General features: G+C 43.6%; 1 protein-coding gene and 1 non-coding gene across 3 annotated transcripts; both read left to right on the top strand.

Annotated features, from left to right (window-relative positions):
- Window positions 1-14: 14 nt before the first annotated feature.
- Window positions 15-13,317, top strand: stimate (STIM activating enhance). Of its 2 annotated transcripts, none has more exons than XM_071203073.1 (8): window positions 15-922; window positions 2,829-2,877; window positions 2,980-3,075; window positions 3,232-3,353; window positions 3,583-3,695; window positions 4,653-4,730; window positions 4,939-5,082; window positions 6,850-7,317. In XM_071203073.1, the coding sequence occupies exons 1-8, from the start codon at window positions 727-729 to the stop codon at window positions 6,877-6,879; spliced, it is 828 nt and encodes a 275-aa protein (XP_071059174.1). In that variant the 5' UTR covers window positions 15-726; the 3' UTR covers window positions 6,880-7,317. The 2 variants fall into 2 exon arrangements, with proteins under 2 accessions (XP_071059174.1, XP_033938479.1); XM_034082588.2 differs by lacking the exon at window positions 6,850-7,317 and adding an exon at window positions 11,799-13,317 and having other exon boundaries at window positions 20-922.
- trnar-acg (transfer RNA arginine (anticodon ACG)) lies at window positions 10,884-10,956 on the top strand. Its single transcript has one exon. It is a non-coding gene; the product is annotated as a tRNA-Arg (tRNA).
- Window positions 13,318-16,164: the final 2,847 nt, after the last annotated feature.

Here is a 16,164-nt window from a genome sequence, read left to right as displayed (position 1 = left end):
CGAGGCTACGCAGATCACGTGACCGTGCGTCTGTCAACATGAGTCTGCTGGCCAGGGAAGCAGCTGGATGAACGCGAGCCGTGACCTGCAATTATTCATATTCAATTCTCATAAACACAAACTAGCTATTTTTTTTAACTTTCTTTAAAGGAACGAGGAATCAGTGCACCGGACAACGCACAAAAGGAAATGTTAAGTTTGCTAGCCGAGTTAGCTTAATATAACTGAGTAGCTAGCTTGGGGTCTAGCTAGGTGTAGCATCTGGATTTCATTTTTACTATGGACGCTTGTCTCTCGCCTGAATCTCACGTGTGGTTGACATGCATTGTACAACACATATAAAACAAGTAGCACCGGCCCTTTGTGTCTAGAGAAGCTGCATGGCAGGTTAGTTGTTATGTCATGAGTGCTGGTTTAGATGGGATACGTTATCACCGCAAAACTAAACTAGCTATTGATTTGTAATGTTGCAGTCGGTTCCTGCTAACAGGCATTGTAACTTCTTGTAATCTTTTGGCGCTTTTATTCTCATGACACCTTAGCTATGACTGCATGCATGTGTGTAGCATGAGTGTGCGCCTGGACAGGAGAAGATGCCACCCTCTTTCACCGAGCACTGTCCGGCTTATCCCATCGATTAGCTGACCGACACTTGCTGGAGAAGACTGGGAAGCTACCGTGTGTGAGAAGCTATTATCAATTACTCTCGTGCTGCTCGTCTGTCCCATGGCTGCTGTCGGCAGTGTGAACATGCTCGGTCCTGCAGGGCTGCCGCCCGCCATGTCCTTCACCAACACCTCGGTGTCCGACAGCCCGGCGCCGGGTACCGATACTCGGGGCTGCGAGAATGGAGCCTTAATGGACTCGTTTGGGATTTTCCTGCAAGGACTCCTGGCTATGATGGCTTTCAGCATACTGATGCGTGAGTATGGACACTCAGATACCTGACACCAGCTGCTGATGTGAACGAGCAATTAACCAATAGCATCACTCTGTCAATCACTGCGATATTGATTTCAGCTGGGAGGCGCGTGCTCGATTCTATAAGAGAAGGAGGCAAACACGACTAGGATGGAAAGACCTTCTGTCTGTGTTGAAGCAAAACAATTGTTTTTTCAGTACAGTGTCACTACTCTCTGGTTGTATTAAAATATGCTTACTCTCCACACTTCCTGGTACATGTTCGACCTTCTCTGCTGCAAAGTATTAATATATATTATATATACGTCGAAACTGCTTTGGTTTTCCCCATAGGGGTTTTGTTATGCAGGTGTTAGCCAGAGTTTGTAAAAAGTCAGGGAGTTTAGTGATGTGTGTTACACTTCCCCAAGGGACTGTTACAAAATGTTCCCTGCTGCTACCGTAAAAGCCATCATTATTTATCCTCAGTGTTTTGTAAGAACTTCTGTGTATTTATTTTAAACAGTGTTATTGTTCTATTTGTTCCGAGCTCTCCATGAGTAGGCTTTACATTAGAGGTGGGCAGCCAACCTCATAACTAGATAAACAGGGAAACATTTGTGTAGGGAGAAAACTCACCCTGGCTCTTTAGCCGTGGTTCCATTCAGTCAGTGTCTGGCACAGCTCTGACAGATGTGTGACCTAATGAGAGCAGCCTCAGTAGTGTGCGTCCCACAGCCTCGCAGCAATGAGGAATGTTCAGCATGTCAGACTCTTTCCCCAGAGGCAGCGCTCTGAGCAGAAGAAGTGGACTGAGGGCTGTGTTCGCATCCCACCCAGCTGCACACAGGGTACACACCCTGTGTTAGTCTAAAGTCACGCTTGTGCTGAGGTCACACCTCCCTGTAAAGGTCGCCTGCATGAAAGCACAGAAAGCCTTGGGAAACGCTCAACTGCAACTTTTAAGAGGTGACATTGTCAGAATAAAGGGGCTCATGTAGAAGGTAGATGTCCAGGGAGGTATCCGAAACATTTAGAGTATGTCTTAACTCTGTGATGTCACAACGTGGTAAAGCTCGCCTCTGCTGATGCAGCACTGTGTCATAGGAGTTACAGAACACGGTGTGATGGAAAACAAGCTGCTTTTGTGAAGAAGAGCAAGAGCCTCATTTGTGTTGCTTCCTAAAATGATCATGCGTGAAATGCCTCACTCATTTTACACAGAGATCAAAGCATGTCTAAAAAGCCCATCATTTAAACACCATTTAGTATTTGCAGTTACGTTTTTATCTTTACAACACTCTTATTTTTCAGTTTGATTACAGCCTAATCTTTGTCCCTTTTTTACTTTTTACAAATGTTATCAGACTATATATAAGAGTTTAATTACTAAATATTGAAGTGTTCTGATTGTGATTATCTTCAAAAGGGAGAACCTTTTGGGCATCGGAAAAAAAACGTTCCTCTGTTTCCTGTTAACTGTTTTGCTGCAAAGAAGGGCACCGGATTCTTCGTTTCCAGCTGCTGCAGGTTTTAGTCTGGACCACTAGTTCCGCTTCCTCTGTGACGAACAAAACATGTTCTTAAAAGGTTTCTTGTTCTGCATTAGCCAGTTATAAAGGTTTAGCCTGTATTGTGTTGCCTGTCTTACTTTACCCAAACAGCTACTACTTTATACTACTGTTTTACTACTCACAGTTTAACTGCACTAAAAGGGAAGTCAGCCATTGTTATATCGTGCAAATGTCAATACACGACCTTCTATAAAATCAACAAAATGCTCACCTGACTCATGACGGCTCACAAAAACATATACCTCGGTCAAAAGAAAGAATAAAAACATATTATATTTGATTGATTCTGTCTTTCATTGTGTTTGTGTGTCATTAAAATCCCACTGTCTCTGTGGTACACTCTTTCCCTCGCAGTGAAACGCTTCAGGGAGCCAAAGCACGAGAGGAGACCCTGGAGGATCTGGTAATGCTGCTGAGCCAGCTTTAATGTGTTTCTCTGCAAAGGCATCAAGTGAATCCCGCTGGAGTCCCTCTGACGCTTATCAAATGTCCCGTCCCTCTGCAGGTTCCTGGACACCTCGAAGCAGGCCATTGGGATGCTGTTTATCCACTTTGCTAACGTCTACTTGTCAGACCTCACGGAAGAGGATCCTTGCTCCCTGTGAGTCAGTCCTGTATTCCTGAAAGCTCCTTGATTCCACATCAGATTTCCAAGAAACTGTTATTAAGATAAGTAGACATGAGGTTGAATTCTAACCGGGAATCGCTAGGCTGTCCAGCAGGAAAGCTCAAGTTACACTTTACTGTCTCTCCCCAGATACCTCATCAACTTCCTGTTGGACGCTTCTCTGGGCATGCTGCTGATCTATGCCGGGGTGAGAGCCGTCAGTGCTATCGTAGAGTGGAGGCAGTGGGAGTCTCTGCGTTTTGGGGAATATGGTGAGTGTGTGTGACGGGTCAAGTGTGCTCCAGCAGATTCTTTAATGCGTGTAATGCCCATTGGGGGGCAGTAGCTGCCCTCAGGACTGCAGTGCTGCAATGTCCTTTCCTACAAACCAGTTTGACCCTCAGTGTATCACTGAAGCGGTGACATCTGATAAAGATCTGTGCTGTACATATACCTCAGAAGATCTTTATGACCATATTCTGTTTTCCCGTGTGTGTGTAGGAGAGCCGGTGCAGTGCACAGCGTGGTTGGGCCAGTGCATCCTCTACATCCTCATCATGATGTTTGAGAAAGTCCTCATCATGCTGGTCCTCCTCATCCCTCAGTGGAAGAAGGTCAGGAAAAAAGAATTTCACTTATTTGAAAATAAAGTCACATAAGTCCTCAGTTTTTGCCATAGTTATCTTTTCAATGAAATACACCGTTTCAATATTCAATACCTTCAGATCCATTATTATCGTCACCCAAACAAGTGGATTAGGCAAGGGAAAACAAGCTGTATCTTTCGTACCGTCTCTCACTCACCATACTGTTCGGCTCACGTCATGTTGTTTGCTCCATTTGAACAGATTTTGGGGGTTTTTGTGCGTTGAAATTATTGTTGTAATTTTATTTCGAGAAGAAGAGAGCTAGTGTAGATAATTGTATCTTTAAGTGTATTGAGAGGCAAAGTAACATGCTTTCAATATAGCTATCTATCTATACCTTTTCCTCTAGTAACAACAACATGAACTCAGTGAGAGTCCAAAGCTTCAGGTTAACATCTCATTTCCATCCCGAACAATCCCGTTTGTTCGGGATGATACCGTGTGGCAGACTTGCTTTTACTCTACACTTCAACTTTTACCATTTGCAGACTCTTGTGGTTACGTTTAGTAATGTCTGGCAGATTCCAAGTAGAGCTGTGAGCTTCGGCGGACTATCCTTCTACTTAATTGTGTGTGTGTGTGTGTGTGTGTGTGTGTGTGTGTGTGTGTGTGTGTGTGTGTGTGTGTGTGTGTGTGTGTGTGTGTGTGTGTGTGTGTGTGTGTGTGTGTGTGTGTGTGTGTGTGTGTGTGTGTGTGTGTGTGTGTGTGTGTGTGTGTGTGTGTGTGTGTGTGTGTGTGTGTGTGTGTGTGTGTGTGTGTGTGTGTGTGTGTGTGTGTGTGTGTGTGTGTGTGTGTGTGTGTGTGTGTGTGTGTGTGTGTGTGTGTGTGTGTGTGTGTGTGTGTGTGTGTGTGTGTGTGTGTGTGTGTGTGTGTGTGTGTGTGTGTGTGTGTGTGTGTGTGTGTGTGTGTGTGTGTGTGTGGCAGCTGGCTCTCCTCAACCCCATACAGAACCCAGACCTGGAGCTGGCCATCGTCATGCTCATCGTTCCGTTCTTCGTCAACGTAAGTCCGCTGTTACTTTGTGTTTCTCTTTGCCCCCTCACTTCACTGCTCCAGCTTCACCAACGCTCTACATGTCAAGTTTCATTCAGATTCATCCTTTTTTGTTCATACCATGTTCATTCTCTTGTGTGTTTATGTAAAAAAATAACTTCCATTATTTCCCGGTGGCGAGATATAATTCACGGAAGTATTTTCTGTTTGCTTTTAGGCCCTCATGTTCTGGGTGGTAGATAATTTCCTCATGAAGAAGCACAGGACAAAAGCAAAGCTGGAGGAGAGAGAGGAGGACTCGCGGGGGAACAGCAAGGTGCGCTACAGGCGAGCTCTGTCCCATGACGACTCCGAGTCCGAGGTAAGTGTCACTTCAGTTCACTCAGCAGACACTAAGGCCCTGGACACATGAGGACGATAACGGTCGTTTCCGTTACCGTTTTGTGTCATATAGACCATTCGGCCACACTAGGACGACAGAATACGGCACTAAACGACTGCGGAAACGATAACGGGTCCCAAGGTGGATAGAACGGCATATGCAACGCTCTGGGGGGTCCAACGGCTCCGTGTGTACGCCCTATACGGTCATTTTCTGATAATGATGAGGCAATAGCCCCGCCTCTCCCCACCTCTGCTGCTCACCCCGCGTCAAAGTAAACTGCACCCTGAATTCAGATTATTTATCTTTCTCTCGATATGGACCGAAACGCGAGTGAAGTCTAATCTGACAGGACGGAGACACCTCTCAAACTCCCTAAACTAGTTATACATATGTTTATTTTCACTGTCGGCCGGGTCACTCATTACTGGATCAGCTGCTGCATGAGACAGACACTGGCGCTGTCCGAAGAGAGGGAGGAAAAAGAGAGGCTCCGTGTATTTTATCATTATATTATATAGAGTCGTTATTCATTTGTTTTAAAGCTCAATAAATAACAAAGAAGACCTTTGAGCGGCACTTTTATAATTTTGTCCGGAAGATTTCAACTTTAATACACGCTGACTGGCGAAAAACTCTGCCCGGTTCCCTCGGCCCCCACCGCGGAGAATAAACAGAAGGGCAACCATGACAACCATGCTTCTTCGCTGCTTTTGTGGAGGAAGTTACAGCGCCACGTAGAGGCTCCTGCATATGTACTGCAGCTTCTCCAGCGGTTGGAGCTAAATGGAGCGGTCTCGTGTGGACAGACACTATCCGGTGAATATTGCGTGTGGACGGAAACTTTTTTGCGATTGCGTTAATCCTATGCGTTTAGCCGTTTTCGTCCTCGTGTGGCCGGGGCCTAAAAACCCTCACTCTTTAGCGATAAGACCCCAATCATGATAACACATATCTTAAGGGGGATGTGCAGCAGTAAGTAGAGATAAGAACTCCCCTGGGGTCTAGGCCGCAGCATTAATGCCTGAAATCACAGCTGACTGCAGGAGAGAGTAGAACACGTTTAAATGTTGACTGCAGAACGATGATTGGCTGCTGGAGATTGTGGTAAAATGTTGTCTAAGAGTGGTTGCCCATAACGACTTAGCTACATTTAAACAACTGTCGGCAAGCCTGAGTTGAAGGAGACCAACAATCAATGATTTAGACTACAGCCGCAAACAGCCTTTCTGAAACAGTCCCAGTACGGCACACGATCTTACTGTTTAAAGCTCAGCTGCAAGGCCTTGTGGGAATGCATTATTTGCTTTCCTTTCACGAAGGATGGTCAGCGTATCCTATGCTAAAGGAGTTCACTAAGAGAGCATTGAAGCAACTTTCCTTATCAAAAGCATCCTCCCCTCTGTCATGAACCTTGGAGTGACCTTCAATAGCGCTTTTACGTTTGATAAGCAGGTCAGCACCGTAGTCAAGACCTGCTTTTTTTAAATACGACTATTGGCCAAGACCAAGTCGTTTTTATCTTTTAAAGACCTAGAGAGGGTTATTAACGCCTTTGTTACCACGAGGTTGGATTACTGCAACGCTCTGTATGTGGGTATGGACCAGGCCTCGATTAGACGCCTGCAGCTAGTGCAGAACGCAGCTGCACGTCTTCTAACTGGCCATAAAAAGCGTCACCACATCACCCCAATTCTGGCCTCATTGCACTGGCTTCCAATTCGGTTCTGAATTCTTTGTTTTCAGAGCCCTAAGTGGGCTGGCTCCGGCTTGTAGCAGAACTCCTCCATCGCTACACCCCAGCCAGAGCCTTAAGATCCGCTGACCAGCTGCTGCTGGTAGTGCCCAAGACCAGGCTCAAAACCCGAGGGCACGGAGCCTTCGCAGCAGCTGGCCCCAGGCTCTGGAACACTCTGCCCCTCCATGTGAGGTCGGCCCAGACCCTAGGGGTTTTTAAATATAGACTAAAGACTCACCTCTTCTCTCTGGCCTTCTAGTCAGAGCGGAGCACGACTCCTGACATTCCCTGCATTTTGATTTTTATATTTGCTGTTGTAATTGATTGTCTTCTGTTTGCTATCGCAATAAAGTGTTTTTATTACGTGTACAGCACTTTGGCTCGACCAAAAATCGTTTTTAAAATGTGCTATATAAATAAAACTTGATTTGATCAAGAGAATTCAAACAGTTCTTATCATGGCTGCCATTTAGGTTCTTCCGGGTCACTTCTCTCAGTCAGGAACCTTTTTAAAGGGGCTCCATTATGCTTTCGGGGGTTGAACCTGAACATGAGCATAATATGTCCTCTTTAGGCGAAAAAGACCACCCGAAGCATACCCCAATGTCCAGGCTCTCAGATGCAGTGCATTGTGGGGCAGTCGAGTAGGTGAAAAAAACCTGGACGCATACTCAGATCGTGGCAAAGAATATAATAATAGTATATTTTGTGTATGAATACTTTTTAAGTACACAAACCCTCAGTGAGAACAGAAAGAGAGTATGAGGCAGGCTGCTGTTATAGTTTCCTTTAACATGTATAAACGTTGATGGCATAGAGTTGTCCCCTGACCGATTATCATTACTGATTATTGGATATCGAATGCTTGGAAAGTGACAGGAAATGCTAAGGAACAGAGTGTCATGCAGCAAAAGGCCCTTGAAGTTCTCAGTGTGTGTACTTCACTAAAAGAATACAAAAATGAAAATACTCAGTTAAAATTCCTACTTTCAAAATGTTACTCAAGTAGAAGTACAACAGTATTATTAAGCATCAAAATAGACTAAGTTAAAGTAAAAAAAAAAAGCACTCAGAGGCCCATGTCCAAATCATATATGTTAAGTTTTTGTATTATAATTATTGATGCAGAATCAGAATATCATTATCCGTCCCACAGATAATGTGTTTGTTGCAGCTGGTAAAGGATGAGCTGACTTGAGGTCTGTATGTACTGCTGTGTAGCTGGTAGAGAAGAACAGGTTAGGCATGACAGGAAGAGGAAGCGTCAGGTATTCAGGTTTGTGTTTGTTGCTGCTCCTCTGTGTTTTCTGAGCCACCCGGTGTAAGTGATAACACATTGATTTGACTATGAATCAGAAGATCCCGCCTCTCCCTCCTCCCCGGCTCGTGAATTACTTTTGACGTTAATTTGTGCATCTATCGACCCATTTACTTTCTTGGTCTGAAGTGTGTGTCGCAGACACAAGCACTGTCCATATCTAGATTTATCCAACATCGTTTTACTCGGAAGTGTTTAGAGTGGTCAAATGACTGCAACGATTAAACCCAGATCACACACTTGTCGTGCACACATGTCCCTGCAGCTTGTCTTTGGAAACCGGATTCGCCTTCTCCCTTTTTCCCCTTTGTCTTTTAGTTCAGACACCTTTGAATCCAAGTTGTCTCTGAGGTTGTGGTCACACATGTAAAGTGACTCGCTGTACCAGAGGCAGCAAAAGCAGAGGAAACCTAAAGTCGTGTTTGCCTTCTCTCTTAAATCTTAAAGGTCCCCTATTATACTCTTTTTAAAAAAAAATATTATAGGTCTCAGATATATATATATATATATATATATATATATATATATATATATTAGGGCTGTCAGTCGATTAAAATATTTAATCGCGATTAATCGCATGATTGTCCATAGTTAATCGCAAATTAATCGCACATTTTTTTATCTGTTCTAAATGTACCTTAGAGGAATATTTTTCAAGTTTTTAATCAACATACAGTATGAGTGGACAAATATGCTTTATGCTAATGTTTATTATCATTTGAACAATGACAAATATACTCATGAATATTAAACACAACAACCTCTGAACATTACAAATATTCGCCTCAATTCAACCTGGAACCTCTCTCATACAATACAAATTGTGTGTGTGTGTGTGTGTGTGTGTGTGTGTGTGTGTGTGTGTGTGTGTGTGTGTGTGTGTGTGTGTGTGTGTGTGTGTGTGTGTGTGTGTGTGTGTGTGTGTGTGTGTGTGGTGTGTGTGTGTGGTGTGTGTGTGTGTGTGTGTGTGTGTGTGTGTGTGTGTGTGTGTGTGTGTGTGTGTGTGTGTTGTGTGTGTGTGTGTGTGTGTGTGTGTGTGTGTGTGTGTGTGTGTGTGTGTGTGTGTGTGTGTGTGGTGTGTGTGTGTGTGTGTGTGTGTGTGTGTGATCGTTGGAGCTATGTGCAACTCAAAGCATATGCTCGAACGGGAGCTGCCTGGACGCTGCGATCATGTTGCTGCAATCATGAGTGTGCTGACTTCTCCTACAATGTCCCGCTGTCTGGCTTCCTGCATCAAGTCAAGTGCTCGGCGCAGTTGTGTGGATAGAGCGCTCCTCTGTTTTCATTTAAACAGCTCCTTATATCCGTTAGCGCAGCTAGCTAGCACCCGATGCTAACAACAACAATGCACGTAAGGTCTCTCGCTCGGGCCACACACACACACACACACACACACACACCCTCCCGGTCCTCCCGATGGCCAGTCGGTGCCTGCCGGTGAGCGTGGAAGTGTGGTCTGCCACAAGCGGACAGCAGGAGTGGGGCTGTCAGCATCAGCTTGTAGATGGTATTTTAAACTCGATGCGCTCTGAAACTACGGGGCGGCCGAGGACAAAAAATACACATGCGTTAATCGCGTTAAAATAATTAGTGGCGTTAATTTTTTTTTTTGCGTTAACGCGTTATTAACGCGTTAACTTGACAGCCCTAATATATATATATATATAAAACATGTCTCTGAAGTGTTTGGCTCGACATACCAAACAGATCATGCATTGTAGCATCCCACAATCCCCTCTGTTTCAGCCCTGTTTCAAAAGTGCTGATTATGTGTCTGTAGCTTTAAATACAAATGAGCTGCCGATTTACTACTTCCATCAATCATAACTTTTGAGTTTGACATTTGATTGCATTAAGGCTTCATGATATCCTTCACAGGAGACATTTGAACGTATAAAATTGCTGACCACCACTTTCATTGAATTTTGGATGATTTAGTGAACTTTGTAACAAAAATGACCGCCATAAAGAAAAGGAATTAGTAACCATCCAGATCAGATAGAACACACATACTCTAGATGTGTCCCCCCCTTATGTGCCCATCCCCCCATGTGAAGCACACACACACACACACACACACACACAGAACAATTTGACACATTTCCCGCTCTTATGTGCCCATCCCCCACATGGATCACACCTGGCACACGCAATACATGTTCAGTGTCTATTCTGTGTATATTTACTGCAGTTTTTCATGTACACCAGTAGTCTGATACAATATGTACTGTTTGAAAGGGTGTTAAATGAAATGTGGTGATGATGAATGGTTTTTGTGTTAATGTAATAGCAGTTAAAACAGGACCGGTCAAATGTGACCGTGAACACCAAAGTAAGGGGGGGGGGGGGCGAAGACAACAGGAGGGTGTTAAGTCATGAGAAATCTGATAATATCAAATTCAATTCAATATCAGAATGGGGAAAGTAGGAAAACATGTTATTTTCCATTCAAACATAACTGCTGGTGACTGCTGTAAAAGATCATCCGTGTTGTTTTTATCAGATAGTGGGCTCGTGAGGAAATGTGGAGCTGCTTTTCGAGGCATTTTAACATTTGAATGGTCAAAGCAAACAAAAGCCAGCCTCATGGCCTGTTGCACTGCATGCTTGTGTTCTGCAGCTGCCTGGTAGAGAGCTCGCTTTCTGCGGCGCCTGAGCTGTGGGGGAAGGGCAGAGCTGCTCCAGCTTCTATAAATGGCTCACAGCAGCAGAGAGTTTCACAGCGGGCCAGTGGCGCAATGGATAACGCGTCTGACTACGGATCAGAAGATTCTAGGTTCGACTCCTGGCTGGCTCGTGGATCTTTTTCGTTGTGTGGAATCCGGCTTTAGCTGATCTTATTATCAAAATAAAAGTATTACTTGATCATGTTTTTCAGAGGAAACGGATTTAGAAGCATGTTAGTCACCGTGGCTTCTTCCCACAGCAGATACATTACTGAGTAAAACAGGACTTCTCTGTGCTTTAACATACATAACTTAACATACAACACACGAGTTGTGTTTTCTGGGGGGCTTCATCGACTGATAATAACCTTTATGTCATGCGGGTTCTTTTTGGTTTGGGCTTGAGGCATAACATTTACAACAGAAAGCGTGCCTCACAAACGGTAGGGGGAAGGGTTTGAAATAAGTGAGGCAGGGAGAGTCTAATAAAAGGTGTTATCTAGCTGCAGTGTTTTTAGAGGATGATCCGTTCTGAGGCCTATAGAGACATGGAGGGCAACTGCTGTTTTGAGTTTACCACTCGTTTTACATTTTCTTGAAACCCACAACCAAATGTGAAAAACGATATTGTTGGACCCCTTTTTGAGTGACAGCAGTCGTCATATCCTCAGTCGAAGTAGAAAAAACAGCAAATGTTATGTATTTAATTAACTCTTATGGCTAAACATGGCTTATTTCCTTGTTTAGCTTTGCAATATATTCCAGTTTTTAAGAGTTGAAGAAGATCCTTGGATTCATCTCAAAACATTCAGCCATTTACCACAACAAATATATAAAAAAACAACCCAGATATTGTAAAGATTGGGCTTTTCTTTGGGCGTTTCTGAAGTGCTGTATCCCTTTGAACTCCGCCTCATGAACATGCCTCCCACGTTGTTGTAATGGTGGCTTATCTCTCTTCTCTGTCTCATAGATCCTTTTCTCAGCAGACGATGAAATGGACGAGTCGGACGAAGACGATGTTCGCCGGCTCACCGGCATGAAGACGGTGAAGAAGAAGAAGCTTCGCATGGGGATCCCTGTTTGACCCGTGACCACAGGGTCAGGTTTCCTCTGGTAGCTGCTCACCTCGCATACACACTCCCCTTCCCTCCACAGATGCCCTTCGACGACAGAAGAAAGTACTGTAACTGAATTCCCTGTACCGTGACTCCTGGAGGACGTCCAACCTGGGATTTCATTTGACTGACTGGGAGACATTCGTTCAATTCGCCGGGTTCTTCGGATCCCTGTTGCATTTTGACATGGCACATCTGGGAGTTTCGGAAAAGGGTCAATCCACCATGAACAACTGAAATATCGTTGAGTCCTTAATGTACGTGTAATAGGAAACCGGTAACACTGGTTTAATAAGTTTTGGACTTCAGTGTGTGTGGCAGTAAAAGGCCACAAGGAACATCATGCAAACAAACTGTCCTATGGGTTTGTTATCTTTGGTATTCTAACACTTCCATTAAGGTGATTGTATTCCTGATGTTTATGTAAATGTTTTTTCACATAGATGTACCACCATGGCCGTGGTCCCTGGCCAACATGAGGCCCCACGCAGAGTTATATGATGAGGCCCTCTGTTTCGCGAGGGGGGACGGGGGAGCCTTGCAGCGGCGAAACCGTGCCGCGCCACACTAATTTCGGCTCAGTTGAGGCACCCTCCGCACGGTGAGGCCCCATGCAGTCTGCATGGTCGCCCTGCAGGGAGGGACGGCCCTGTGTGTGTACAGTTGGACAAACCTTTACGCATGTTGTCAGTGTTTGAATCACTGTACTTATGCAACTCTTCCAGCACAGTAACTCACTGAACTACTGCATATCTCGTTTGTAATGTTACTCGTGTCAGTAATGCTTGCAGCAGCCTTCCATCTGTATCTATTGACTTTCCACTGTTGGACCTGTAGGACTGCAACATCCCTCGAATATCAGCTCGGCATGTGTCTTCTTGTTTGTGATCGTTTTACCGATGTATTTTTGTCATTGAATGTCTTTTGTCTCGTCTTAGGTTTTTGGGATCTTTTTTGTATAGAACTCGGTGTTATTTTTGGGCCAAAAAGGTGACTATGCTCGTTCCAAAAGTGTTCTTTATTCCTTAACTCCAACAGGGAGAGCAGATACGGGAACCATTTCTTGCACAATTTCCCTGCTTTCAACTTTCCTTTTTGTGTGATAGTTGTTACTTTTGTGTGACAAAAATGTGCCTGAGTGAAATGACCAGCAGGTGTTGTTGTCTTTTTGTTGGTTAGTTTTTGGACTGTTTTTATCCAGAGCTCCAGATGTTCAGGCATGAAGCAGCATTCAGCAGGCTCTGATGTTAACAATGTGACATGCATAGACCTCTAAACTGTTAAGTGACTGCAGACCAGACAGAGAAAGTAAAGGGTGTGTGTGTGTGTGTGTGTGTGTGTGTGTGTGTGTGTGTGTGTGTGTGTGTGTGTGTGTGTGTGTGTGTGTGTGTGTGTGGTGTGTGTGTGTGTGTGTGTGTGTGTGTGTGTGTGTGTGTGTGTGTGTGTGTGTGTGTGTGTGTGTGTGTGTGTGTGTGTGTGTGTGTGTGTGTGTGTGTGTGTGTGTGTGTGTGTGTGTGTGTGTGTGTGTGTGTGTGTTATAACTGCATGTACTGGCGTGGGCTGTGTGTGTGTGTATAGTGGGTGTGCCTGCTGGTCCTCTTTAAAGTAAATGGAGAGTGACATATACTGTGATGGTGGTGATTTCATTATGATGTTTTTGGCATGTTGGCAGGAACATATTACTGCGCATTTTAAAGGAGGGAAATACAGAATTATGCAGCAGCTTCGGGAACTCAATCGGGACAAAGAGGGCTTTTAGGATTTTTCAAAGTGAAACTACTAGATCAGAGGTTTTCAAAGTGACCGCGTGGGCTCCAGGAGGAGCTCCCAACAGTCTTTAAAGAGGCTGAATGAAAGGAAGATCACACACCCTAAATGTGTGTGATTTGATTGGAAATGGTTCAGATATTCTGCAGTATTTGGGGACATTAAAAAAATGTTTCCACTGTCAGGAACTATTCAATTCCTAGGATATACCCTTTTTACGTATTTGCTTTAGTACGAGGCTATCTTGACTCAATTGATGGCTGACTATGTTATCAAATAATATATGCATGAGACCATAGGCATCCAGCCATTGAGCTAAAGTAAGGAACTAAAGTAAGCGGGGGTACTTTCTGTTGTGCTCTGAAGGGAGGCCTACTGTCCCACACTTTGAAAACCACTGATGAGAACAAAGACAAGTGATGGAGGTAAATTATCATTCTAAATGCTTTTCCAATAAAGGATGTGATACACTACCTTGATAACAGACTACTTCAGTTTATTTCACCGTTTCAGTTTTGTGATATGGGATTCCAGAAAAGGCAAGAAGGGACTGCATGACAGTAAATTATATTTGTTCTTCAGAGCTCTAGTTTAATTTCTTTGAACTGGCTGCTCGTTTCACTCAGTGATATGTCGTTTTCTGTGCTCCATAATAGTCATAGCACTTTTCATAATGCAGTGCTGCTGTTTTCAATCAGTCATATGGTTTTCTGCCCTTACTTGTGAGATGGCGTGAAGTTGCTGAGTAGTAACAACTTGACCACCAGGGTGCGGTATAGGTTAACATGGAGAACAATCCAGCTGCAACTGATACCAGCGAATTAAATCATCATTTGTAAAAAGGTTTATGTAAATAAACGTGTGTGCATTGCTCGTTCTTTACCACCAGGCAGATTCACACAGCAGACTGACGGGAGAGGCGCAGTTGCCACTAGAGACGCCCATCCTTCAGTCCTGATTGTACATCCAAAAATAGATCCGGATGGTACTTATAGCTTCTTACAAATACCTAACGGAAGACACACACTTATCGTCAGGCGTCATGGTCATCCTTCAGGAGCTCTTGAAAAATACTTGACATCCTGCTCATCAGCTCCAGATAACATATAAACCAATTTTCCGGACGTGATTTCAGCCCATGTCGAGAACAAGCATATCATTTGTTGTGTTGGTTGTTTTTCTGCCATACATAAGTACAGTTTATAAAGGAGGTTAGGGGACGCATGTGCAATTACCGTACGCCTTGCATTTTTATAATTAGCGCCCGCATAAACATGTATTATCTTGTAAGACAAACAAATGGCTAGTTTAGCATTTCCTACCAGATTCAGTGGGAATACTCGCAAACATTAGGAGTTAGATTCTGTTTTTTTTATAATGTTTAAATCTTTATGTCAGGACAGATTCTGTACTCTCCCATTTTAAGGATTGGACAGCCATAAGCTTGAATTGAATTTCTCCAAACTGTGATGCTGCCTAAATGAGTTTGCAGCCTTTCAGATTCTCTGTGTTGCTCAGTTTGTAGTTTTAATATAGTGAGTCAGTTTCCCACAGTTCACACCTCAGTTTCAGAAAGTGATGTCGAGTTTTCTGACTGCTAAATAGGCCTATTGACTTGTTTGCTTACTGATGTCATCTCAAATATATATTTTAAGATGACATCATCAGTTAGCAAACAGCTAACGGGAAACCAATGAGTGAAACAAGTCACATGGACACAAGCAAATGTGTTTTTTATTGTATTCATGGTTTATTTTAACTATTGAATTGCCGCAACCGTTACAGCAACCGTAACACCTATATAAGTGGGCCCAATGTGAGGGTTTTCACTTCCTCTATCGTAACCTTCTAAATGAGTGTAGATTTCTGATAGACGTATACCATCTTACAAACTAAATATTTTCAGGTGGAGATCCCTGTAAAAAAATCGTTTCAATTGTGTATCCCATGGGGCCTTGACATGAAAAAGATTAAAAAGGAAACACTCATCAATTGCAAACATGTTCACATTTCAAATTAGGTTTAATATTTAGAGCATGATCAGAATATCCTTTTACACATTTATTTAATATTGTGAGGTTTTGCTTTCACCTTAACAGGGAGATTCAAGTATTTCCTGAAACATAAGACATGTTCATGACTGAAGTTCAACACCAAATATAAAAAAAACTATGCATCTGAATATAGACCTGCCTAGGTTAAAAATGTTGTACATATGTTGCCTATTACTCACAATAAAAAAAGCACTGGCCTTACTGTGTGACTCAAACAAGGTGGTGGGAAAGTTTTATTAGCTGTCTTTTTGGTTAAGCCCTAAATGTGTTCGGTCATGTGTTGACTGTCTGAAAATGCTTTTATCAAGATCCACAATGTCCTCAGGCTTGAATAAAGTTGCAGCAATAGACAGGCGGAGTCCCGGAGCTACAGGGAAGAGGTGGCGATCCGTTTTTAGTC

Source organism: Pseudochaenichthys georgianus, chromosome 5 (assembly GCF_902827115.2).
Source record: "Pseudochaenichthys georgianus chromosome 5, fPseGeo1.2, whole genome shotgun sequence".
Classification (NCBI taxonomy): Eukaryota; Metazoa; Chordata; class Actinopteri; order Perciformes; family Channichthyidae; genus Pseudochaenichthys; species Pseudochaenichthys georgianus.
This window is presented reverse-complemented; position numbering and strand designations above follow the sequence as displayed.